The sequence below is a fragment of the Phycodurus eques genome, chromosome 10 (genome assembly GCF_024500275.1).
Source record: "Phycodurus eques isolate BA_2022a chromosome 10, UOR_Pequ_1.1, whole genome shotgun sequence".
NCBI lineage: Eukaryota > Metazoa > Chordata > Actinopteri > Syngnathiformes > Syngnathidae > Phycodurus > Phycodurus eques.
This window is the reverse complement of record NC_084534.1, coordinates 4,187,935-4,214,460: the sequence shown is the minus strand read 5'-3', so window position 1 is coordinate 4,214,460 and position 26,526 is coordinate 4,187,935. Positions and strand designations below refer to the sequence as shown.

The window sequence follows — 26,526 nt, the reverse complement described above, 5'->3', positions numbered from 1 at the left end:
ATAACAAAACCACAGTCGTCACAGATATAAATTGAATCTGACAGAAGTAAGAATAATAAAAAAATAATGAAAATTAACCAATGAAAATCAGACATTGCTTTTGAATTGTGGTTCAACAGACATTAAAAAAAAACTAAACTCATGAGACAGGCCTGGACAAAAATAATGGTACCATTTTCTGAGCCGCTTCTCCTCACTAGGGTCGCGGGCGTGCTGGAGCCTATTCCAGCTATCATCGGGCATGAGGAGGGGTACACCCTGAACTGGTTGCCAGCCAATCACATACAAACAAACAACCATTCGCACTCACTTTCACACCTACGGGCAATTTAGAGTCTCCAATTAATGCATGTTTTTGGGAGGAAACCGGAGTGCCCGGAGAAAACCCATGCAGGCACGGGGAGAACATGCAAACTCCACACAGGCGGGGCCGGGGATTGAACCCCTGTCCTCAGAACTGTGAGGCTGACGCTCTAACCAGTCGTCCACCGTGCCGCTATAATGGTACCATTAACTTAATATTTTGCTGCACATCATTTTGAAGCGGGCGGCACGGTGGTGGACTGGTTACCACATCTGCCTCAGAGTTCTGAGGACTGGGGAACAAATCCCGGCCACACCTGTGTGGAGTTTGCATTTCTCCGGGTATTCTGGTTTCCGCCCACATCCCAAACACATGCATGGTAGGTTGATTAAAGACTCTAAATTGCCCGTAGGTGTGAATGTGAGTGCAAATGGTTGTTTGTTTATATGTGCCCTGCGATTGGCTGGCGACCAGTTCAGGCTGTCCCCCACCTCTCCGGAATAGGGATATGCTACAGCACACCCGCGACCCGAGTAAGGATAAGCGGTACAGAAAATGGATAGAAGGATGGAACGTTTTGAAGCAATCAAACAATATTTGTAACTTTCAATGAGACTTCTGCACCTCTCAGCAGGTATTTTGGCCTACTTCTCATGAGTGGGCTACTCCAGTTGTTCAACTCTTGGTCGGTCGGTTTTAATTGCGTGTTTAGGGTCATTAACATCTTGCAAAAGATGTTTTAAAATTAAAAGCACCTGTGACTGAGATTAAGCTTTCTGACACTGGGCAGCACATTTCTTTCTAGAATACCTTTGACAGTCCTGAGTTTTTAATTCTACTCTGCACAGATTAAAGACACCCTGTGTCAGATGTAGCAAAGGAGCCCCAGAACATTATAGCCTCCTCCACGTTTCACAGTAGGGACAGTGTTTTTCTGGGTATGCTTCATTTTTGCATCTGTGAACATTGAGCTGATGTGACTTGTTAAAAAGTTCCAGTTTTGTCTTATCATTTCATAGGACATTCTCCCAGAGGCTACGTTACCTTTCGTATTATCTGTTCCTTCAATTCATCAATTTTCCTCCGGCAGCCACTTCCAGGGAGGTTGGCTACACACCCGTGGATCTTAAATTTCTCAGTATGTGCAACTGTAGTCACAGGAACATCAAGCTGTATGGAGGTAAAGGCTATGAGACCATTCTCATAGCCTTTACCTTTAACATGATTGTCTATAAAAAAAAAATCTTACCTACTGAGACAACTCTTATTTGCTTCCGCTGGTCCATGTTTAGTGTGGTCTTCACCATGTCACCAAACAGCACAGTGATAAAGTTTGAAGACACCTGTGATGCTAATTAGAAGACACACCTTTTTTTAAACATATTTTCAATCTTTTCTATGGGTACCATCATTTGAAATAATTCTGTTCAATTACAATTCAAAAGCAACGTCTGATTTTCATTTGTTAATCGTTTTTTTATGTCTTACTTTTGTCAGATTCAAGTTATTTCTATGACCACTGTGGATTTTTCTTACATTAACAGAGGGGTACCAACAATTTTGAAGACTGCTGACTTGACAGTTGTGCAGATAACCATCATTGACACCCTCCATAAGTGTATCAAAGTACATTAACAGTGTGTTAAGATTAAGTGGAAAATTTGGCCGGAAAAGGTGCACAAGTGAGAGGGATGACCACAGCCTTGAGAGGACTGTCAAGGAATGGCGATTCAGAAATCTGGGGGTGCTTCATAAGAAGTGGACTGAGGCTGGTGTCAGTAGACCAAGAACCACCACATACAGATGTCTGCATAACATGGGCTACACCTGTACAATTCCATGTGTCAAGCCACTCCTGAACCAAAACCATCAGAAGCATCTGTGCTGGGCTAAGGAGAAAAAGTACTGGTCTGTTGCCCAGTGGTATAAAGTCCTCTTTTCAGATGAAAGTACATTTTGCATTTCATTTGGCAATCAAGGTCCCAAAATATGGAGGAAAACCAAAGCACAAAAGTCTAGCTGCTTAAAGTCCAGTGTGAAGTTTCCACAGTCAATAATGGTTTGAGGACCAATGTCATTTGCTGATGTGGGTCCATTGTCTTTGATCAAGCCCACAGTCAACGCAGCTGTCTACCAGGACATTTTAGAGCACTTCATGCTTCCCGCTGATCTTTTTGGAGATAACGATTTTATTTTCCAGCGGGATTTAGCACCTGTCCACAAAGCCAAAACTACAAATACCTGGTTTAATAGCCATGGAATAACAGGACTTGATTGGCCATAAAATGCACCTGACTTGAAGCCCATTTAAAATGTGGTATTTTCAAGAGGAAGATGAGGGAATGGAAACCCCGAAATGCAGATGACCTGAAGGCAAATATCAACTTGGGCTACACCACCACCTGATCGGTGCCAAAGGCTTATCACCTCCATGCCACACTGCATTAGTTCTGTAATTAATGCAAAAGGAGGCCCCACAAAGTACTGAGGGCATATTACTTTAATACACTTTTCAGAAAGCAAACATTTCTGTTTAAGATCTGTTGTTGATCATGTGAAATATTCAAATTTTGTCAAATACTGGATTTTTTTCTTTTTTTGTCTTTTTGCCATAATCATCAAAATTGAAACAAATAGACTTGAAATATTTCACTTTGTATGTAGTTAATAGAAAAAGTTTCACTTTTTGAAACAAATTATTGAAATAAATTGACTTTCCTTTGATATTCTATTTTGGCATATACCTCTACACATACTGTACGACCTTTGATACATACAAAAGAGAACACCAATTGACCATTTCTTTATTTCTTAAGAAAAATTCTCAAATTCCCACACGTTACGAACAATTTATCTTGGAGATGCAAATTTGTATCACACAGGAAACAAGCTCTGCCTTGACACACACTCAAACAGTTGGTACAGTTTGAAGTACTGTAAAAGTACAGCAGTGAGTAAGGATCAGCATGTCAGATCTGCTGGCATGCTTACAAGCAGGTGAGACAAAGGGTAATGTACAAAGAAAAACTAAACAAAAACCTTAATTCCATTAAGAAACCATACCCAAAAAAATAAATCAGGCACACCAAGACAGCACTAACAATGTTGTACAACAAGTAAAATAATCTCACAGGAAGATGAAGTGCAATGATCAATCGCGCTGCAACACAGCGGAGCAGTCAGATAGAACTTGTCTGATCTCAAAGACGTTTGATAGTTCCTGAATTTCCTTCCATTCGGCAACATACAAATTCTTCAAATGTTATGATGTTCCAAAGTGAGATGAGATGTATTGGTGATCGAATCCAAGGGGGGGGGGGGGGGGGGGGGGGGGGGGGTAAACGTGTGCTCCTTCAGTGTCTTTGTTCAATGTCTTGCGTCTATTTTTTCTCAATTCTGTGGTGAGAAAAAGGGGAGAATATTGATATTATGCATTCTCTTCAGGAGCGAAACACTCTTGTTTTGTAAAAATCAGGAACAATGTGAAGAGGCTGAACATGCATTTAAATATACCAACAACAAAAAAACAACTTATATTTAGGATGCAAACAAGGCTGATGAGTTTGGCTCACAACACAGCACTCTTTTGATTTAGATGTATAAAAATGTAAAAAATAAATTTAAAAAATAAATAAAAAAGGAGGGATTAGTGCACATGTAGGCCTGTCACACTGGCAAAGTTTTTAGGACGATACACTTTCCCCAAAACTATCATAAATCATAGTATCGTTTTTGATGCCACTAATAAATATAAATGGTATTAGAGTATAATAATTCAAGTACGCTTTTTAACTTATAGTTCCAAAAAATACTAAACCTTGACGTTGAAATGTAAAACAATAAATGAAGTATCTTGGATGAATACAAAAAAAAAAAAAAAAAAAAAAAAAGACAGCTCTGTTCACAAAAACTGCACTAAAAAAAAAAAAAAAAAAATACTAGACATTTGGCACAGAGGTATGCGTCATTGACTTACTAAGGAGGTCAAAAAGTTTTTTAAAAAGCCTGCCAAATTTAAATGAAGAAACAAACAAAAAATAATCACCATGTAAAACAAGGCTCTGAAATCATGAAAAACTCTCCGCGCTGGAGTCAAGCCCTTCACCTGTCAATCAAATATGTTTGCTGTCGCCAACTACTGGCTGAATAACATATGCCACTGTGGTTATGGTTAATAAACAGTTAACTTTCTAGTGTGCGTAATGTGGGGAATAAGCACCAACGAGCACTAAGGTTGTTTTTTTTTACTGACCTCCCCACGGTTGAGCGAGCTGTTTGCAGTGCTGTGAGAAACCATTGGCCCCCTTCTTAATTTCTTATATTTTTGCCCTTTCCCCACTTGAATGTTTAAGATCAAACAATTGTAAATGGTCAAATATAACCCAAGTGAACTTAAAATGCTGTTTAAATTGTGATTTAATTTAAGGGGAAAAAAACTTTTCAAAAACGAAAAAGTAATTACCCCACTTGTTAAATCACAAATTAACTGATCACACCCAAGCCTGATTGCCTCCAGACCTGTTCAATCAAGAAGTCACTTTAAGAGAATCAGTCCTGACAAAATCAAGTCAGACAAAAGATCTAAAAAAGCTGCAACAAAATGACACAATCCAAAGAAATTCCAGAAATACAATAATTGATATCTATCAGTCTGGAAAGGGTTACAAAAGCCATTTCTAAAGCTTTAGGAATCCAGCGAACCGTAGGGAGAGCCATTATCCTCACATGGAGAAAACATGAAAGTGACTTCCCATGAGTGACTGGCCTAACAAGATTACCCCAAGAGAACAGCAATGACTCATACAAGAGGCCAAAGGAACTCAGAACAACTTCTAAAGAACTGCAGGCCTCCCTTGCCTCAGTTAAGGTCAGTGTTCATGACACAAAAATAAGAAAGAGACTGGGCAAAAATGGCATCCTTGGCAGAGTTCCAAGGCGAAAACCACTGCTGACCAAAAAGAACAAAGGCTCATCTTACTTTGGGGGAAAAACAAAAAACAAAAACATTTGAATGATTCCCAAGACCGTTGGGAGAATATTATATTGACTGAGGAGGAGGGTGTGCATCTCCTTACATCTGGTGTAAATACAGCACAGCATTTCAGAAAAAGAACATACCAACAATCAAACGTGGTGGTGGTAGCGTGATGTTCTTGGGCTGCACTGCTCCTTCAGGTCCTGGACAACTTGTTGTGATTGATGGAACTATGAAGTCTGCTCTTTAACAGAAAACCCTGAAGGAGAATCTTCAGCCATGAGTTTGTGACCTCAAGCTGAAGTGCACTTGGTTTCTGCAGCAGGATAACGATCCAAAACACACCAGCAAGTCAACTTCTGAATGGCTTAAAAAAACAACGAAGGTTTTACAGTGGCCTAGTCGAAGTTCAGACTTGAATTCCACTGAAATGCAGCGGCATGACCTTAAAAAGGCCGTTCATGCTCAAAAACCCTCAATTTTTGCTGAATTCTAACAATTCTGCAAAGAAGAGTGGGCCAAAAATATATCCAACAGAGATGTGAAAGACTCATTGCTAGTTATAGAAAACACTTGATTTCAGTTGCTCCTGCTGAGGATCGCCCAACCAGTTATTAGGTTTAGGGGGCGATTACTTTTTCACACAGGGCCAGGTAACTTTGAATTTTTTTCCCCTTCCCTTAATAAATGAAATCACAAATTTAAAAAAGCATTTTAAGTTCACTTGGGTTATATTTGTATGATATTTACATTTGTTTGATGATCTTAAAGTGGGGAAACTATGCTAAAAATATAATAATTTGAGAAGTGGGCAAATACCTTTTCACGGCACTGTATCTCCTGAGCTCGCTAGCTCCTTAGTTCGCGGACTAGCGAACATATTTCCTTTAAGTGTCTCTGCTGTGTGGATCTGCATGCAGGTGGATGGAGCAAGGCTGTGGAGTATAGGACGGAGCAACGCTGAGCCGCCGGTGCTCCACGCGCACACTAGCGACTAAGCCGTACTAGCCTTGCCGCTAATAGCCGGCCACTTTGCAGTGGAGCTGGCGAACTTGCTGTTGGCTCGTATCACCACAACAATGAGAATTTATTGTTTCCGGAAAAGTTTATCATGTCCATTTTATTTATCGAACGATAAGTTGAGATAGTAATTATCGTGACAGGCCGAGGCACATGGCTAAACAGTAGTCTATGTATATGGAGTGTTAAGTACAAGACGAACCAGCAAGTTGGCGAGTACATGAGTGGGCTCAGTTAGGATGAGTGAGCACCACAGAGCTATGCATGCTGCCAACCATTATACAGATGCACTAGAGATACGATCTAGGGGATGCCCTTACTTTAGCCTGGGAGCACAACCAGCTCTTTTGTTACAAATGGACGCTTTATCGGAGGCTCCTATACTTTGCCAACCTACTACTTTGCTCAGCGGCAATCCTGAAAGAGTAAAGAGACAGCGGCATGTGGATGAAGGAGACAAAGACGACGGCACAAATCTGCTGAAATTAGGATGTCCTCAGTGAGTCCTCATTTGTTGGCTACTTGAGTAAAAAGGATTAGAAAGAGGAACAAGAAGAGGTAAATGTGAAGAAAAACATGTTCAGGCAGTGACACAAGTGACAAATGGCTCACTCTGACACTTTAAGGGCTCTACAAGAAATTGCCCACTCACACCGTCTCTCTTGCAGTCAGGCGTCTTCCCTAAAGCAGATCCTGGCACCGATAGGCTTGCGGGCGAATCCACAAGGAGAGCACTTTTCCCCCTCTTTTGGACCAAAGAACTATCAAGAGGCCTTAGACCACCAATGTACTTAACATCTGAAGGACTATGATTGCTCTCTCTCCCTCTCAAGGACTAAGAAGTCTCTAAGAAATCTTTTGTGCCAGGTGCAATCGACACACTTACCTCTTCACTGCTTTATGTGCCAGCATGCGGTTCCCAGCCAGGAATGTTACACCACCGATAATCGCCAGGTACTTAAGAGTCTGGAACATGTTCAAGTGGGTCCAGTAGACGTACATCAGGCCCAGTAGAGCTGATTACCAGAATGTTTGAGCATGAATATCAAATGAAAACGAGTATGTTACATCATTCAAGCAGATTTATTGCTATGAAGTTCTTGTACCATTGCTAAAAATATGCTAGTCTGTTGTTTTCCCATTACGACTGTTGAACTGTTCAATGTTTCAGTAGTTTTTGCACAACCGTCTGTTCTGGAACAAGGAGCTGAAAGGGAAAATCCACAACAGGTTTTTGATCCATGAATGGACCAAAACATTTCCTGGTATTTCAACACCCCTCTTCATCACGTCGTTTACATTTTGACATCTTAAGACAAAGACAACGGCAAAAAATTTATCAACCGTACCTTGCAATTGAGGGGCTTTACACAGGGTGTTCTCAGAGGAAAGTGGCCAAAAAGTATGTGAACCCTTTGGAAGTTTTTAACAGAAATGCAAACACCAAGCCAACCCACCAGCCTATGATGACAATGACAACGACGGCGGCGAGCTCCCCCCCCCAGGAAAAACTCATCGACTCAATACGATTGACATAAATGGCCTATTTTGAGTTCAAAACGGCGAATTTCGCCAAAAGGCCACTTATTTGCATGCATGCTTTAAATATACGCAAACATTTGTCATAAAATGTGGTCTAACCTTCATATAAAAGCAAAAAAAATTGACAGTTTGCTTTAAACTAATACCACACAAACAATTATATTCTCATATTTTTAAAGAAAAGGACAGCCAGGGGAAAGTATGTGAACCTCTCGGCTACACATTCTTCAAGAGCTAATCAGAGTCAGGTGTGAGCCAAATTTAATGAATGAGACAAGATTGAATGTATGGCTTAACTGGCTTAAATTTGAGGTGTGGCTTAAACTGCTCTGGCATTAGAAACACTGGTTTAGAATTGTGTCTTGTCAAGAAGCATTGTCTGATGTGTATACCATGCCTTGGAATTGATGAGTTGTATAAAGCTAGAAAAGGTTACAAAAGGATCTCTAAAAGTCTTGTTCAGTCCATGGTTAGACATATTCCCTAATAAATGGAGAAAGTTCAGCACTGTTTCTGGAGTGGCTGTCCTGTAAAGATGACTGCAAGAGCACAGCGCAGAATGCTCAATGAGGGGGAAAAGAACCCTAGCGTGTCAGCGCAAGACTTGAAAGATACCACTGGCACATGCCAACATCTGTTGACAAATCTACCATGTCAAACAAGAACAGGAGGACAACGAGGAGGAAGCCCTTGCGGTCTAAAAAACATTGCAGAATGTTACAGGTTTCACTTAGACGTTCCACAACACTACTGGTAAAATATAGTGTGGAGAGATAAAAACAAAGTTGAAATGTTTGGGGAGGAACACACAAATGCCATGTGTGGAGGAAAAATGGCATAGCACATCAATATCAAAACCTTATCCCAACTGTGAAGCATGGTATGAGAGAGCATCATGGTATGTGTGTGCTCTGCTTTCTCAGGGCCTGGACAGCTTGCGATCATCAATGGAAAACTGAATTCACAAGACATTTTGCAGAAGAACTTGAGGACATCTGTCCAAAAGTTTAAGCTAAAACGAGGATGGTGTTGCAACAGGACAATGAACCCAAAAAAACCCAGAACCAAATAACAGAATGGCTTCAGAAGAAAAGTTATGTTCTGGAGTGGCCCAGTCAAAGTATCTAAAGTCTTCCACCCTCTCTCTCTCTTCTCCCTGTAGCCTCACACTTCCTCCACCACCACCTCTCATTCATGCACATATATTCTGTGTTACTTCGGCTCATCTTCATTCCTCTGCTTTCCAGTGCATGCCTCCATCTTTCTTACTGTTCCTCCACCTGCTCCCTGCTTTCACTGCAGATCACAATGTCATCTGCAAACATCATGGTCCACGGGGATTGCAGTCTAAACTCATCTGTCAGCCTATCCATCACCACTGCATACAGGAAGGGCCAGTCCCACCTCCACCTTAAATTAGTCTGTCACACCGACAGCACACCTCACCGCTGTTCTGCTGGCCTCGTACATGTCCTGTTTTATTCTAACATACTTCTCTGCCACTCCAGACTTCCGCATGCAGTACCACAGTTCCTCTCTGGGTACTCTGTCATAGGCTTTCTCTAGAGCTACAAAGACACAATGTAGCTCCTTCTGACCTTCTCTGTACTTTTCCATCAACATTCTCAAGGCAAATAATGCATCTGTGGTACTCTTTCTAGGCATGAAACCATACTGTTGCTCACAAATACTCACTTCTGTCCTGAGTCTAGCCTCCACTACTCTTTCCCATAACTTCATTGTGTGGCTCATCAACTTTATTCCTCTATAGTTCCCACAGCTCTGCACATCACCCTTGCTCTTAAAAATGGGCACCAGCACACTTTTCCTCCATTCCTCAGGCATCTTCTCACCCGCTAGAATTCTATTGAATAAGCTGGTCAAAAACTCCACAGCCACCTCTCCTATATGCATCCATACCTCCACAGGAATGTCATCCGGACCAACTGCCTTTCCATTTTTCATCCTCTTTAATGCCTTTCTAACTTCCCACTTCCTGGTCCATCACACTTGCCTCTTCTACTCTCCCTTCTCTCTCATTTTCCTCATTCATAAACTCCTCGAAGTATTCTTTCCGTCTAGCTAACACACTGCTGGCACCAGTCAACATATTTCCATCTCTATCCTTAATCACCCTAACCTGCTGCACATCCTTCCCATCTCTATCCCTCTGTCTGGCCAGCTTGTATAGATCCTTTTCTCCTTCTTTAGTGTCCAACCTGCCATACGTGTCATCATATGCCTCTTGTTTGGCCTTTTCCACCTCTACCTTTGCCCTCAATGTATTCCTTTCGCCTCTCCTCGGTCCTCTCAGTGTCCCACTTCTTCTTAGCTAACCTTTTTCCTTGTATGATTTCCTGTCCTGTGAGGTTCCACCACCAAGTCTCCTTCTCTCCTTTCCTGCCAGAAGATACACCAAGTACTCTCCTGCCTGCCTCTCTGATCACCTTGGCTGCAGTGGTCCAGCCTTCTGGAAGCTCCTCCTGTCCACCGAGAGCCTGTCTCACCTTTTTCCGAAAAGCCGCACAACACTCGTCCTGTCTCAGCTTCCACCACATGGTTCTCTCCTCTCCCCTACCACTACCTTACAGTCGATAACCTCCTTCAGATTACGTCGTCTGCACAAGATGTAAACCAGCTGCGTCCTTCTACCTCCACTCTTGTAGGTCACCCTATGTTCGTGTCTCGTCTGGAAAAAAGTGTTCACTACAGCCATTTGCATCCTTTTTGCAAAGTCTACCACCATCTGTCCCTCCAAGTTTCTTTCCTGGATGACGTACTTACCCATCACTTCCTCATCACCCCTGTTTCCTTCACCAACATGTCCATTACAATCTGCACCAAACACGACTCTCTCTCTGTCTGGGATGCTCAGAACTACTTCGTCTACCTCCTTCCAGAATTTCTCTTTCACCTCTAGGTCACATCCTACCTGTGGGGCATAGCCACTAATCACACTATACATAACACCCTCAAGTTCAAGTTTCAGCCTCATCACTCGATCTGATACTCTTTTCACCTCCAAGACATTCTTAGTCAACTCTTCTTTTAAAATAACCCCGACTCCATTTCTCTTCCCATTTACACCATGGTAAAATAATTTAAACCCTGGCCCTAAACTTCTAGCCTTACTGCCTTTCCACCTGGTCTCCTGGACACACAATATATCAACCTTTCTCCAAATCATCATGTCAACCAACTCCCGAGATTTTCCTGTCATAGTCCCCACATTCAGTTCTAGGCTCTGTGCTTTCCTCCTCTCTTTCTGCCGAAGAACCCGCTTTCCACCTCTTCTTCTTCGACTTTGATCCACAGTAGCTGAATTTCTACATTATGCTCTATAAAAATATGAAAACATAATTGTTTCTGTGGTATTAGTTTTAAGAGCACTCCCGTTTATTCCTGTGATTTAGATGAAGATCAGATTATATTTTATGAATGATTTAGGCAGAAATTGAAGAAACTTAAAGGGTTAATCTTTCCTCCCACCTGAGCCTAGAGTGTCAGAGTATCATCAACAGGATGCAGAGGTTGTGCAAAAAGTAATGAAACATTGAACAGTTCGATACATACATTCAAAAGTTGATAAATGTTCATCCTGAAATGTCACTGGAAAGCCGAATATTCCTTTTTTCAAGTATATATACGTGGGTGTTCAATACACAAATGACAGTAAATGTCATACATTTAGAGAGAAAAAATAAATAAAAAAGGAGACAACACTTTTGGGTTTGGCCCCTACTAAGATTTCAATAGAAGCTTGATTAAATTAGGCATAGTATCGTCACTGATTTATGACAGCCACATACGAAAAAGAGGGACTGAACAACGATCTATAGTTAACATTGTACAGATGGAGACCAACCTGCATGGCCAACATGGAAGAGAATGGTGCTGGGAGAAAAGCTAAAGTTGGAAATGTTTGCTCCAAGCTTAATCCACTGCAAAGAGAGAACAGAAAGAGCGTGTCATTCTTCTTGTATTGAAAGGATGTAAACAAGGCATTGGAAAAAATTGTTCAACACCTGACGGTAACAATTAACGACTACTGAGTACTACATATTCTAGGAAAAAGATTGAGATTTAAATTTAGGAAGTATTGTAATTAATCTTCAATTTATTAACAAATAAAAAAACATTGTTGAGCTGATTTTGTAAGGGGAAAACAACTGGACAATAGGGCATTCAGCAATAACTCAGGTCCATAACAGATTTTTCCATGTTTACTTGATAAATATGAAAATAAGATATGGAGTCCATTGTTACCAGAATAAGCAAAAGCAGGAGGGGAGACAGGACGAGTGCAGTGAATGTGTTGGAAACAACCGTAGGAGGCTTCTTCTCTGGTTCCCTGAATAAGTGCTGCAGAGGCAGGATAACATTTCAATCTACTATAAAATGTCTGATTTCACCTTGTCGAGCAGAGCATGCAACAAAGATTTACTTGGATCTCTGGTTTGGGTATGTAAAGAGTCTTTGGTTGAATTGTTGCTGGGGCATCTTCATCAACAAACCTGAGCACAACATCAGCCTGAGAAAAGATGAATGGCGAATATTAATGTCAGGCATCATTTGGAAGAGAAGAATTACCGCACGATGCTGACACTAACCACATTCCACAAGATGGGGTTCTCCAGTGTGGCATCCCCAACCATGAGATACAGCAAATAGGTACCAGAGATGAGGGCAAATTCTGTTTTACGCTCTGCTGCGTCCAACTCAAACTTGTACAGACCCTTGGTATCGGGCTCGGCAACAAAAACAACCTCTTGGCCAGTTTTCTGATTGTGCAGCCGGACAAAAGTCTGTAAAAGAGAATACAAATCAGAGCTTTATGGGCTTAGGAAGCTGAAATGTTCACATCCTGTATTGATTTCATACCTGGTGGGGGGTAAGTTCAACGCCGGTATTGACATCAACCAGCTGGAAGGCCATGGCAAAGTTCTGGTGGCTATCAGCGGTGAATGAGCTCTTGGCCTTGGATGGATAGTCGACCCTGGATCATTTGAAAAGAACATTTAGTCGTTCACTACCAGTCAATAAAAGGTGTAACGGTCTTGATTTCAAACCTGGTGGTCTTTGTGCCAATGCTCTGGTCCTTATCCACCACAGAGAGGTCCATATTGGTAACCGCCACCTCAGTCGACACTTTCACTTTGAGCTACAGGTGGACCAGCATCAAAGCAAAATAGCAAAGGAAGTCGAGTTTACAGCCGTCGATGCACCAAATGTAGACTTCAAAGTGATTGAAAGTAGTATTAGGACCATACACAAATGATTGTTGAGATTTAAAGGGGACATTATGAATTAATTATAAATCAATGGAGTATACAATACTGTAAATCAAAACACTGAGTATTAACACTTAAGTGGAAAGGCCTACCTTTTACAAAAATTTGAGCGAGAACTACTGAGGACAGTTTCCATTCGCATTATAACATTTTAACTGAAGCAATATGGAATATTTGTGACAGACCCAAACTTAGCATATCAATTTTGTGAGAGTCAAAAGTTGCAAAACGTTTAAAGATATAGTGAACTGCAAGATAGCCGCTCCACACTCTTTAAACTAAGGTGGTTGTAAAAGCCATCTTTAGAGACAATACAACTTTCCTTTCATTTGCAAAACGCTTCCATTGTCATACATATCAGCATCAACTATTTCAACTGCTACAGGTTTAAATGGTGGAGTGGCAATAAAAGACTTAGACTTTTGAAAAGGCAGGTAACTTTAATTGAGCCTCAAGGATAGTAAGATTTATATATAAAAAATAAATAAATAATTGTTTTAAATGGAAACTCACCTCAACATGATTAGCAATCAATCGGCTATCACCAGTCACAGAAACAGTTAACTGGTAATAGCCACTGGTTGGCTGCTGGGACATGAAGTTCAGTTCAAAGACACCACTGAAAAGCAAGAAATATGAATCTTATTTAATATGTTCACAGTCAAAAGTTGATTACATACCAACAGACCCTACCATAATTAACACTAAAATGAATTTAAAATAAATCCATCCAAACCATGAATGTAAAAGACAAAGACAAACTGTAGATTTAAGTTTGGTGACATATGGATTAGTGATGCACCGAAATGAAAATTCTTGAACGAAACTGAAAACCCCCAGGCTGAAAACCAAGAGACCGGAAGAAATTATAAATCAATCAAACTTGATTTGTAAGCTTTTTTCATAGAAAAAAATGCAAAACAAAACACTTTGGATTAATTACAATATATTATAAAAAATCATTCCTGCCAATTATTAAAGATTAAACTAAACCAATTAAGTGAAACTGCATTTATGGCTTCGACTGCAGTGTTGAGAACCTATAGAAATTCACTTTCAGAACAATTTGTCTGAATGTCCATATTTTCCAAATTATGTCAAGAGCATTATCATGGGAACAGTTATTAAAGTCCATCCATCCATCCATCTGCATTTCCTATATCCACTATTGCTGCTGAAATGATGCAAATCTCCCCATAGTGGGACTGATAAAAGTTATATTATAAAGATTTATTATAGTAATACTTTTAAAAAGTACTTTTAAATTATAGGTTCCTTTTCTCAAGCAACATAACAGCGGTGACGTACTAATTTGTTTCCGGTCCCTCCTTTTATGTAGCTCTCTAGTGTTATCGTATATTACAGTATTTTCCTCTATAAAGGCGTACCATTTGTCTGCTATTTTGCTCTTCAAAGTTGACTGATCTCCGCTATAACGAGTTTTCACCTAGACTAATGCAGTGAACCACACAATCACATATTTTGGTGTTTTGCGACTTCATGTGATAGCTGAGCGATGTGCATGGTGTTACCGTCTTTCTCTTGTCTTATTCTCCACCCGTCCTTCATTATTACCATACTTGTCTAAAAGTGTAGTTTATTCGCTGTCATGGAGGCGATGATTAATGACTTATGCTGCATTGACAACGGACGCAATGCGCAAGTTCGCCTCCGCACTTGGTATCATATTTAGGCCCATTAGCTGTAGCTCGTAGGTACAGGTGTCAAAAAGTGTTTGCACCCTTCCTGATTTTTTTCTTTGCATGTTTGTCACACTTAAATGTTTCCCATCGTCACACAAATTTAAATACTAGTCAGAGAAAAAAAGTAATCACAAAGTGCAGTTTTTAAATGCAGGTTATTATTAAGGGAGAAAAAAATCCAAACCTACAGGGCCCTGTGTGGCCCCTTAAACCTAGTAACTGGTTGGGCCAACCTCGTTTGCGATAACTTGTAGTTCTGTGGAGGAATTTTGGCCCATTTGCAGAATTGTTGCAATTCAGCCATATTGGAGGGTTTTCAAGCATCAAACGCCTTTTTAAGGTCATGCGACAGCATCTCAGTAGGAGTCAGGCCACACCAAAGTCTTCATTTTGTTTTTCTTCAGCCATTCAGAGGTGGACTTGGTGTGTTTTGGATCATTGTCCTGCTGCAGAACCCAAGTTATTTTCAGCTTGAGGTCACGAACAGATCGCCGGACATTCTCCTTCAGGAGTTTTTGGTAGACAGCAGAATTTATGGTTCCATTTATCACAGCATGTCTTCCAGGTCTTAAAACAGCAAAACAGCCCCATACCATCAAACTACCACCACCGTATTTTACTGTGGGTATGAGCTTTTACCTGAAATGCAGTGTTACTTTTACATCATATGTAATGGGAATTACACCTTCCAAAAAAATCTGTTTTGTCTCATCACACCATAGAGTATTTTCTCATGAATCTTGGGGATCATCAAGATGTCTTTTGGCAAAATTGAGGCAAGCCTTAATGTTATTTTTGCTCAGCAGTAGTTTTCATCTTGGAACTCTGCCATGTAGGCCATTGTTGCCCAGTCTCTTTCTTATGGTGTAGCTATGAACACTGCCCTTAACTGAGGCAAGTGAGGCCTGCAGTTCTTTGGATGTTGTGGGGTCTTTTGTGACCTCTTGAATGAGTCGTCGCTGCGCTCTTGGGGTAATTTTGGCCGGTCGGCCGCTCCTGGGAAGGTTCACCACTGTTTGATGCTTTCGCCATTTGTCGATAATGGCTCTCACTGTGGTTCGCTGGAGTCCCAAAGCTTTAGAAATGGCTTTATAACCTTTTCCACACTGACAGAGCTCAATTACTTCCGTTCTCATTTGTTCCTGATTTTCTTTACATCTCGGCATGATGATTCTCTCTTAATAGTAAGTCTTTATGTATCCTGTTTTATATTATATTGTCTTGTAGATGTATTTTACTGCTTTTTTACATCATGGCCAGGGGACTACAGATGAAAACTAGCCTTCTGGCTAATTCTGGCTTTTTTAACCATGTGTATTTCATGTGTTTTATGAAATTGCATTGTCCCCTTTCAAATAAACTGATTAATAATGATGTGTAGCTTTTGAGGATCTTTTGGTCAACTTCGCTTCATCAGGCAGGTGCTACTTAAGTGATTTCTTCACTGAGAACAGGTGTGGCAGGCCTAGGTTTGGCTAAAGAAATTAAACTCGGGTATGATAAACAACAGTTAAGTTAGGTTTTAATGAGGGGGGCAATCAGTCACACAGGGCCATGTAGGTTTTTTTTCCCTCCCTTAATAAAAAGAAAAACATTAAAAACTGCACATTGTCTTAATGTTGTCTTTGACTAATATTTCAATTCTTTTGACGATTGGAAACATTGAAGTGTGACTAACACACACAAAAAATCTGAAATTAGGAAGGGGGGGCAAACAATTTTTCACACCACTGTAGCTGAGGATGGCTGCCTCAAAATAGCATTCAACTCGTGTTCAGCTTACCCGAACAGCAGAAACCAGCAAGGTTGGGCGACAATAGGGGCACTCCGTTTGGGTTAATAGCCAACTAGCATAATGACGGAAAACCCACACGGTTCCCATAATTTATCGCGACATGCAAATTTGATTAAAGTAATAAAGTTATTAAAACGTGTATATGTTACTAGTAGTTTGCTGAATGTGTTATTTAACATTTATGCTTATTTCACATTTATGGTTGATTTCTGGCACTATGTCATGATCGAACCCTGAGTGTAGGCTGTGTGTAATAAAGTGACCTTCCAGTCATTTCAACTGGATATTCCACCATGCTGTCCAGGGCATTGGTTGTTAATAGTAAATGATTCTTTACTCGTCTACGGACTCTTGTGCCCGTCATCAGTGATCAACGTTGCATGTTATGCATGAGACATTATTTTGGTGAATTACTAATAAAGCTACAGTGGCGTGAAAAAGTATTGTCCCCCTTCTCAAATTATATATTCTTTATATATAAAAGTTGTCCTGAGTTCCTTTGTGGCCTCCTGGATGAGTTATTGCTGTTCTGTCAGGGTAATCTTTGTAGGCCGCCTACTCCTGGGAAGATTCACCACTGTTCCATGTTTTCTCCATGTGAGGATAATGGCTCTCCCTATGGTTCGGTGGAATCATAAAGCTTTAGAAAAGGTTTTTGTAACACTTTCCAGACTGTTAGATGTCAATTTCTTTATTTTTCAACTGTTATGGAATTTCTTTGGATCGAGTCATTATGTTGCAGCTTTTCTTTTTTTTTTTTTTTTAAAGCTTTATGTCAGACTTGATTTGGTTGGGACAGATTCTGGTCTGGAGTTAATCAGGCTTGGGTCTGATCGGTGAAAATTAACCAAAAATTGTGATTAGCAACAAAAATGAAATCACCATTTAAAAACAGCATTTCTAGTTCACTTGGGTTATATTTGTCTGATGACCTTAAAGTGGGAAACTATGCAAAAAGAAGGGGGCAAATACTTTTCATGGTACTGTAAGCTAGTTCTTTATGACGCTTACTCATTGAGAGTGAATTGTGCTTGGCCAAGAATTATACTCTTCGTGGCCACTGCATATGCAGAATCCAGCTGCACATTAGCTGAGGCCAGAGGCTGAGACATGACGTCAGTAACTAGGATCTGAGAATCAGAAAGAAAACCAGAATGACTGAAATAATTCCATATGCCGTCCACATAAATACTGAGGTGACATCCTGCATTTATACCTGCAGGGTTGGCTGGCTGTGTGACACGGTGGGCGGGCCATGAGTGTTGACGACCACTGGAACATGGAAACGGTTGTTGGAGAGGGTAGCGGCAGCATTTGCCACACTGAAGGCCTCAGCCAGAGAATCCCAGGACTTTTTGCTGAAAATGGAGTTCACTAGCTGAATTACTTGATCCTGTGAAAAGAACAAAGTCACCCAAACATTTCAGTGACAGGCTAGAACAGGAGTGAACAAAATAAGCCCCACAGGCAATGTCACCCAAACATTTCAGTGACAGGCTAGAACAGGAGTGGGCAAAATAAACCCCACAGGCAACATACACCCTGCTCCATTCTTTAATTCGGTAATTAATTCTAATTAAATTACATTTTGATATAGCCGACTGTCCATTACATTGAAGCACAATTTCTTTTAGGCCATATGCACCCATATTACTGTATAGTACAAAATTGTTTTGTAGTTTTTTTCATGGCCTAAAACGCCCAGTTATTGTAAATATAAAGAAAGCTTAAAAATTTTTAGTTTCACATTGTATCCAAACTTACCACGCCAGTGTGCTTGATTTCAGTTGTTGATGACAGACATGCAACCAGAGGCATGAAAAAAGTGACCCAAAAAATAAAGAAAACATTGTGGGGAGGGGGACTGGGGGGGGTCCTCCGGGCCCCCACAGAGAGTTTTCTTGATTCTAACATAAATTAAGCAATCTGGAAGACTCTGAAGAGTACAATAAGGTAAAAAAAATATAATTCTTCAAGCTAATTTACACCGCTCAAGTACATGCTGTGCAATTTTAAAATTAAAATGAAATTTGCCTCATTTCTTTGTTTTTTTTGTTCTAGCCTCCAACTTGAGCCAGGCCCTTCTCTACTTGCACCTGATGCATGCTTCAAGCTGTGCCACATAAATTGCATCCACCTCTTTAAGCACTCTCATTTTGGAAAGCAAGTGACTCAAATCATTGCCTGTTTCACTGTTACGAACTTCAAAGGCTATTCCCTAATGCACCCTCCAGCAAAATATTAAGTACAATATTTTTCCATTTTCATTGTCCATTTCTGACTTTGAAGTTATTCCATTCTGTGTTGTGACATAATCCCTAACATCGCTCAGTCGCTTAACACATTTAATATTAACAGCCGTAAACTAATTAGATAATTGTAGCAGTGTTTCCTAATTAATACAAGATGCACTCGTGGATCAAATAGTCACTGATGTTACGTGTGGTTCGCGGTTCCGCCGGGACCACAACCCGCATGACCTAAACGCGAAAATACAAAAGACCAGTGCAACAAATACTACACTGGCTGATCTGATGAGCACAAATGTTGCTTAAACATAAGAGTAGCAATAGAAGATGTCCGCTCCAAAGGTGGATAAAGTAGCCAAATATTGTACTCAAGTAAGAGTACTGTTACTTAACAATGATGTGATTCAAGTAAAAGTAAAAATAGTCCTACAAAAAAATGACTTGAGTACGAGTAAAAGCTACACAGTGAAATTATTACGCAAGTACTGGGTAAATAGTAACTTCTGAATTTCACCACAGCATGAACATAATTTTTTTTTTTAATTACAAAATAAAATGTGAATGCGCAAATTCTGATGTTGCAGTTTGTGTGCGTGTATGTATGCACAGTCAAAACTACAACAACACATCTGCAATTTACTGCATGGTGTTTTCTAAAGTTATAAGTGAGCTGAAATATCCGCGTTTGGGCAGACAGTGCTAGACAAATACTACAATACATGAAAGCTGTTGTTTTTGTTCGTCTAAATGTAAACAAGAGCAGCACGCAGTTGCCTTCAGGGTGACCATTTAAAAACAGCATTTTAAGTTCACTTGGGTTATATTTATCTAATATTTACATTTGTTTGATGATACTGAACAAAGTGGAGAAAATATGCACAAATATAAGAATTTGAGAAGGGGCCCAATACTTTTTTACAGCACTGTACATCTGCCGGAAAAACTGTGGCAGTTATGGCACTCGAGCCCAGGCCCGCATGCTTTTAACTGTACCCAAGATCTGCACTGAGCTGGTGAAACATTATTTTTAATATGGAGCTCCTTCCTCATCATCCGCTTTTCCTCTGTATAAGCAGCATCGTCAGGAAATTCTCCCAGTCAGTTAAGCGCAGCGCTCATCACACAACAACATTTATAGATGTTGGAACTCGGTGCACACATAAGGCGCGCCGTCTTATAAGGTGCCCCCGTCCATTTTGGAGATAATTTAAGACTTTTAAGTGTGCCTTATGGTCGTGAAAATACAGTACCTACTTTTGTTGGAACCTTTTCAAAATTATTTTGCTGAAGAACTTAACTTGTGGGTTTACAGAATGAGTGCCGTGGCAGTATGAAGTGGGACGCTGACGTTCACAGTTGCATATCTATCCTTATTTGTTTCACAAGATTGTTTACATAAATTTGAAAATGAATAATTGTGGATAAAGGAGTCAACGGAGTTAGGTTATGCATGGGGGGAACTTGCCGTGCTCAGCGCTGCAGCGTGAGTTTGCTTCCTGTCATTGTCTTTTCGCTGCATAATCCTAAACCCTAAAGGTCCTGACGACTGTACGTAGGCTTTTCCCAACATTGAGTGCCATTTCCAAGCGAAAATACACACCAATACAAACAAAAACAGCAAAGAATGTGCTGTGACGAGGCCCCATTATCCGCCGGCTGGAGCAGCGTCCCAAATGTGGGGAAGGATCAATACTGTCTCAAATGTCGATGCCGCGGATACCAGAAGATCGATTTTCAAAATTAAATATCGATACTTTTGATATTTCAGTCATTTTAGGGGCTGTGTTTTCAGGATCATATTAGAAAGACAATCGGATGGTATGGATCACCAACAGACACACAGAAGGAGCACATCAAGGCACAAATTCGTGCAGCAAAAGACAAAATCAATTTTGTGGCCCGCCACAATTAAATGTAGATGTGGGGAAACCCTGTATAAGGTGAATAAGTGTTTTAAGACATACCTCAACAAGTCAGTACTACAGTATATTGTTCCCAGTCTTTGTAATTTTTTTCAGCACTTGTCTTCAAATATATTTAATGCATTTAAAAACAAAACATGAAAATGAGCTTGGTTGCACTTTTATTTGGTTTTGGATTTTGATAAGCTGACTTGCTGATTGTTGTATTATGAGATTGAATGTTTTACCTTGTACTATCAAACCTATTTTATGTCTTTGTTGTCTGTCCTGACCAGGACACTCTTGTAAAATAGATTTTTTTGTTTTTATCTCAAGGAGGTTTCCCTTGATAAATAAAGGTTAAACAAATAAAATACAAACATTTTATCCACCCTTGGGATATGACATTCAACAAAGCAAATGATCTTACCTGTTTGAGGGGGGGCTCCATATCCACATGATCTGACAGGGAATACGCAGCAGTTACAAACAAGGCAGTGGCCTCAAGTCCCTCTTCAAAATGGAGGTAGATCCCCCCAAGATCATCTAAACGTGCTGTCAGATCCTGAGAGAAAAAAATGGCACGCTGGTGTTGTCAGAGACAAGTGTCACAGCACCACCTGGTGGAGGTTAAAGACCTCACCTCAATTTCTTCAAGTATTCTTCCAAGTTCTGCCTGCTGAGACAGACGAGTGGCTGTTTGCAGAGCTGAAGTAATGCTGTCCAAAAAGTTAATCGTAAGCACAAAAACAATCTGGTCCCAAACACACACGTACAAAATCCAACCAATTATTTTTCCAACACAACTTACGCCATGACACTGTCCTCCTTGTTGATGCGAGCTGTTAGTGCACCAACGACCTCCTGAGAGGTCAGAGGAAGTCCCAAAGAGCTAAGCGCGCTCACAGCACGGTGAATCTGAGTCATGGTGGAGTCTTCACTGACAGCAGCCAAAAGCATATCCCTGGTTTCATTGGTCACATGGATCTAAGCAGTGACGAAAAAGGGTTAGGTCGTCCACAGGTTTACATTATACAGTGGTGTGAAAAAGTGTATGCCCCCTTCCTGATTTTCTTATTTTTTGCATTTTTGTCACACTTAAATGTTTCCCATCATCAAACAAATGTAAATATTAGTCAAATACAACACAAGTAAACACAAAATGTGTTTAAATGAAGGTTTTGATTATTAAGGGAGGAAAGATCTATCAGTGTGCAAAAGGTTATAAAGCCATTTCTGAAGCTTTGGGACTCCAGCGAACCACAGTGACAGCAGATGACAGTGACAGCAAATGACAAAAACATACAGTCCCCTCCAAATGTATTAGAAGGGCATGGTCAACTTCTTTGTTTTTGTTGTATACTGAAGACATTTGGGTTTCAGATCAAAAGATTAATATGAGACAAAAGTTCAGAATTACAGCTTTTATTTCATGGTATTTACATCTAGATGTGTTGAACAAGTCAGGGCAGAGCACCTTTCGTTTGAAGCCACCCACTTTTAAAGTGAGCAAAAGTATTGGAACAGACATTATTAAATTAACTTAAGAGTGAATAACGTTTAATATTTGATGGCATAACTCTTAATTGCAGTAACTGCATCAAGCCTGCGACCCATTGACTTCACCAGACAACACGTTACATTCTTCATTTGAAATGCTTTTGCAGGCCTTGGCTGCAGCCTCTTTCAGTTCTTGTTTGTTTCTGGGGTTTCTCCCCTCAGTCTCCTCTTCAGGAAGTAAAATGCATGCAATTAAGGTCTGGTGATTGACTTGGCAAGTCTAGGACCTTCCAGTTTTTCCCCAGATGAAGTCCTTTGTTGTGTTGGCAGTGTGTTTTGGGTCAGTCTTGTTGCATGATGAAACTTCTCCCAATTAGTTTGGATGGATTTTTCTTTAATTTGCCTGAGCCATGACATTACCTCCAGACCATGCTTCACAGGTGAGCTTCTGTGTTTTGTATCATAAGCAGATCCTTTCTTTCTCCATACTTTGGCCTTTCCATCACTTTGGTAGAGGTTAATCTTGGTCTCATCAGTCCATAAAACTTTGTTCCAAAACTTGTGTGGCTAATCTCTGTACTTCTTTGCAAAATCAAATCTGGCCATATGATTCTTTTTGCCAATGAGGGGTTTGCATCTTGTGGTATGGCCTGTATATTTCTTCTCTTTAAGTTTTCTTCGAACAGTGGATTGTGATACCCTCACCCCTTCCCCGTGGAGGTTGGCAGTGATATCACTGACTGTAGTCTTTGGGTTTCCTCACAGCGTTCACATTGTTTCTGTCATTAACTGCTGTTGATACCCTCGGGCGACCTGTTCAATGTCTGTTGCTCAGTACACCAGCAGTTAGTTTCTTTTTCAGGACATTAACATTTTTTGCATTGGCTATGCCCAATGTTTGCGCAATAGCTCTGATGAATTTTCCCTCATCTCTCAGCTTCAAAATGGTTTGCTTTTCTCCCATAGACAGCTCTCCGGTATTCATGTTTGCTTAACAGCAAATGCAGTTTTCACAGGTGAAACCGAAAGCCAAAAACAAGCATGATCTAATGTTTAAGGAATCAATCTAAAAGGCAACTCCTGAGCAACTAGAAACAGCCATCAGTCACTTGCTGCAATACTTTTTTGCTCACTTGAAAAGTGGGTGGGTTCAAACAAAAGGTGATCGGTCCTGAGTTGTTGAACACATCTAGATGCAAATACCATTAAATAAAAGCTGGAATTCTAAACTTTTGTCTCATATTCATCTTTTGACCTAAAACAAAAATGTCTTCAGTATAGAACAAAAACAAAGGAATTGACCTTGCCGTTCCAATACTTTTGGAGGGGACTATAGAACAGAGGTGCTTAGGATGGCCCAACCAGTTATTCGGTTTAGGGGGCACTCACTTTTTCACACAGGCGGATGCAGGTTTGGATTTTTTTCCTCCCTTAATAATAAAAGGCATCTAAAAACTGCATTTTGTATTTACTTGTGTTGTCTTTGACTAATAGTTCAATTTGTTTGATGATGGGAAACATTTAAGTGTGACAAACATGCAAAAGTAAAAATAATAATAATCAGGAAAGGGGCAAACACATTCAAACCACTGCAAAGCTACGAACCTAGAAAAATTCACTTCCAGAACAATTTGTTCAAATTTGTCTGAATTTCCATATTTTCTAAATTTTGTCAAGAAAATTTCTGTGCGACACCAGACATAATCGTTAATACATTATGGCTTCAATATTTTTTATTTTGTTTTTATTAGATCAATCTCATAACTGTGGACACAGTTGGAGTCTGAATCAAAGTACCCATCAGTATTCTTTGGTAGTAAATATTAGTAGGCTAACTTCAGCTGTGAGATCGTTTTAACAGATTTCAGGAGGAGGACAATGTGGTCTAAATTGCATAAGATTGGAGGGGGCGTGACTGTGTTTGCCTTGGGCTCCCCAAATGAAAAGCTAGGTATGTCCCGGTTCGAGTCAGCGTCACTGCTCGGCATGCCAACCAAAGTGGGATTAGCAGATCGTGCATTGATGAAGAAGGCAGCTAGGTAGCTGCGAGAACAAATGTGAATTGCAGGACACATTGACCATCGACACTTCAAATGTACATCACGATAATAAATATGCATGCTTCAATTTAGCGCCAAGCAGCATTGGGTCTCGTCTTCCCCGACGCACCGATCCCTGCAGCTGGAAAAGCCCATGACCCGGACTGGTTAGCCAGCAGCGGCTGGACGACAAAACGCCTTTTACGAAGCGGGGAAGGGGGTTTGGGGGGGGACATTAACACGGTTCACACATGGCAGAATGAGCTTGCTCACATGAACCTTTATCACAAAAGGATTTTGAGTTTTGACGGAGGCACTTTTGATTCCCCATCGTGGCGAACGTGGGCAATATTCGCGTCGCTACATCAGGTTTTAAATTAGCCAATGGTGAGGGCAGCGCAAACCCTGACTCATGCCTTCAGTTCCAATGTATGCACTTCAAAGCAAGACACCGCTTCCCCCACAACTCAAAAATCATCACAGACCTATATGACTGAGAATGTCTCACTATAAATAGTTCAACAATACACAAAACTAAGTTATTACACCATTATGATGCTATGTGTTTGTATTCTACAGTGATTTTTTTTGTTGCACTTTTGAGTATGTGAATTCTACAAAAAATATATTTAAAAAAAAAATAATAATTTAAAATTCATAAGGTGATTGACATCTTTAAGGCGTCATATTGGAAATTGTGTGCCCTGTGGTCATACCTCACATCCGGATATGGCTTGGCTTGTCTCTGCAGCAAAGAAGACTGAGTCTACATTAGTGGGATCAAGCTCGGAATTCAGGAACTGGCATACATCCTGTAAAATAGCCATTAATTGATTTACATCAAGGCCAAGTCAAACAACAAATGTGTACAATCTGAAGCCACATAGCTAAAGCCTAGGCCAGTCTTTCAGGATAGAACAGTATTGGATATGTAAGCCCCTCCTTGAGCCATCACCTTATCGTGGTGGAGGGGTTTGTGTGTCCCAATGATCCTCGGAGCCAAGTTGTCTGGGGCTTTATGCCCCTGGCAGGGTCACCCATGGCAAACAGGTCGTAGGGGAGGGACCAGACAAAGCACGGGTCAAAGACCCCATATGATGACGACAAAAAATGGACACAGGTTTCCCTTGTCCGGACGTGGGTCACCAGGGCCCCCCTCTGGAGGTGGGGCTCGAAGACCGGGCCTGCACCCATGGGGCCCGGCCGGGGACAGCCCGAAAGGGTAACGTGGGTCCCCCTTCCCATGGTCTCACCACCTGTGGGAGGGGCCATAGGGGTCAGGTGCAGTGCGAGCTGGGCGGTGGCCGAAGGCGGGAACCTTGTCGATCCGATCCCCGGCTACAGAAGCTGGCTCTCTAGGTGAGGTGTTCCGGGCACGTCCCACCGGGAAGAGACCCCGGGGACGACCCAGGACACGCTGGAGAGACTACATCTTTCGGCTGGCCTGGGAATGCCTCGGGATCCCCCCGGAAGAGCTGGATGAAGTGGCTGGGGAGAGGGAAGTCTGGGTGTGTCCCTGCTAAAGCTACTGGTCCCGCCACCCCAACCTCGGATAAGAGGTAGAAAATGAATGGATGGATGGATATGTAAGAGGATAAAATAAAGCTATTACGTACCTTGTGATCTGGAACAGTGGTTCCAAGTTTAGTGAGACCGACAACAGAATAGTATGCCGATTCCAGGTCTGTGAAGGTCTGACTGAAGACGTTTTGAAGTCGAGCAATATCAGAGAGGGAAAGATAGTGAGCTGGCGAGAGCGTCTGAGCTCCAGTCAGAGCTAGGCTGAGGAAGACCAACCCGACAAGCCCTGTGAACAGAGGGAAATAAAGGTTGACCCTGTACCTGGCCGGGAGTGCGTTTTAAAGATATGCTTAGTATTGACCGTTACAGTTTTGACTTCATCGATACATTTATGTTTTCCATTTAGTCGCGCTTTCATTGCAGACGTTCACTACACAGTAAAAGCTAGCTAGCTCGCGACCACATGAGTAGGAAAGCTGCACACTAATACAGACGCCGTGAGCTACTTTCTCATATAGTCAGTGCAATGCAACGCCACATTGCATACCCAATAGAATGGACATTAAGATGAAGAAGAAGAAAAAATAAGGGTATGTATAATAAAACAACGACTCATTCACTCACTGAACAGTTCCATGTCTAGCAGTCTTAATGCCGCGTCACCGAAACCGACGATTACTTCCGGT

The 26,526-nt window shown here is 41.0% G+C and overlaps 1 protein-coding gene across 2 annotated transcripts; it reads right to left on the bottom strand.

Moving 5' to 3' along the window:
• Nucleotides 1-3,091: 3,091 nt before the first annotated feature.
• Nucleotides 3,092-26,526, bottom strand: rpn2 (ribophorin II). Of its 2 annotated transcripts, XM_061688698.1 has the most exons (18): nt 26,465-26,526; nt 25,936-26,126; nt 25,036-25,131; nt 21,592-21,767; nt 21,424-21,499; nt 21,211-21,345; nt 17,847-18,023; nt 17,642-17,760; nt 13,646-13,751; nt 12,911-13,002; nt 12,723-12,837; nt 12,452-12,646; nt 12,286-12,372; nt 12,108-12,203; nt 11,707-11,782; nt 7,186-7,315; nt 6,620-6,716; nt 3,092-3,700 (listed from the first exon to the last, which is right to left on the bottom strand). In XM_061688698.1, the coding sequence occupies exons 1-17, from the start codon at nt 26,475-26,477 to the stop codon at nt 6,665-6,667; spliced, it is 1,932 nt and encodes a 643-aa protein (XP_061544682.1). In that variant the 5' UTR covers nt 26,478-26,526; the 3' UTR covers nt 3,092-3,700; nt 6,620-6,664. The 2 variants fall into 2 exon arrangements, with proteins under 2 accessions (XP_061544682.1, XP_061544683.1); XM_061688699.1 differs by lacking the exon at nt 6,620-6,716.

Excerpts from the sequence above, each read along its gene's own strand:
- rpn2 (XM_061688698.1), bottom strand. Across the intron at positions 21,768-25,035 it reads AAGCCATATCCGGATGTGAG|ATCCATGTGACCAATGAAAC; the intron begins GTATGACCACAG and ends GTCACTGCTTAG. Across the intron at positions 13,003-13,645 it reads TGATTGCTAATCATGTTGAG|CTCAAAGTGAAAGTGTCGAC; the intron begins GTGAGTTTCCAT and ends GTCCACCTGTAG.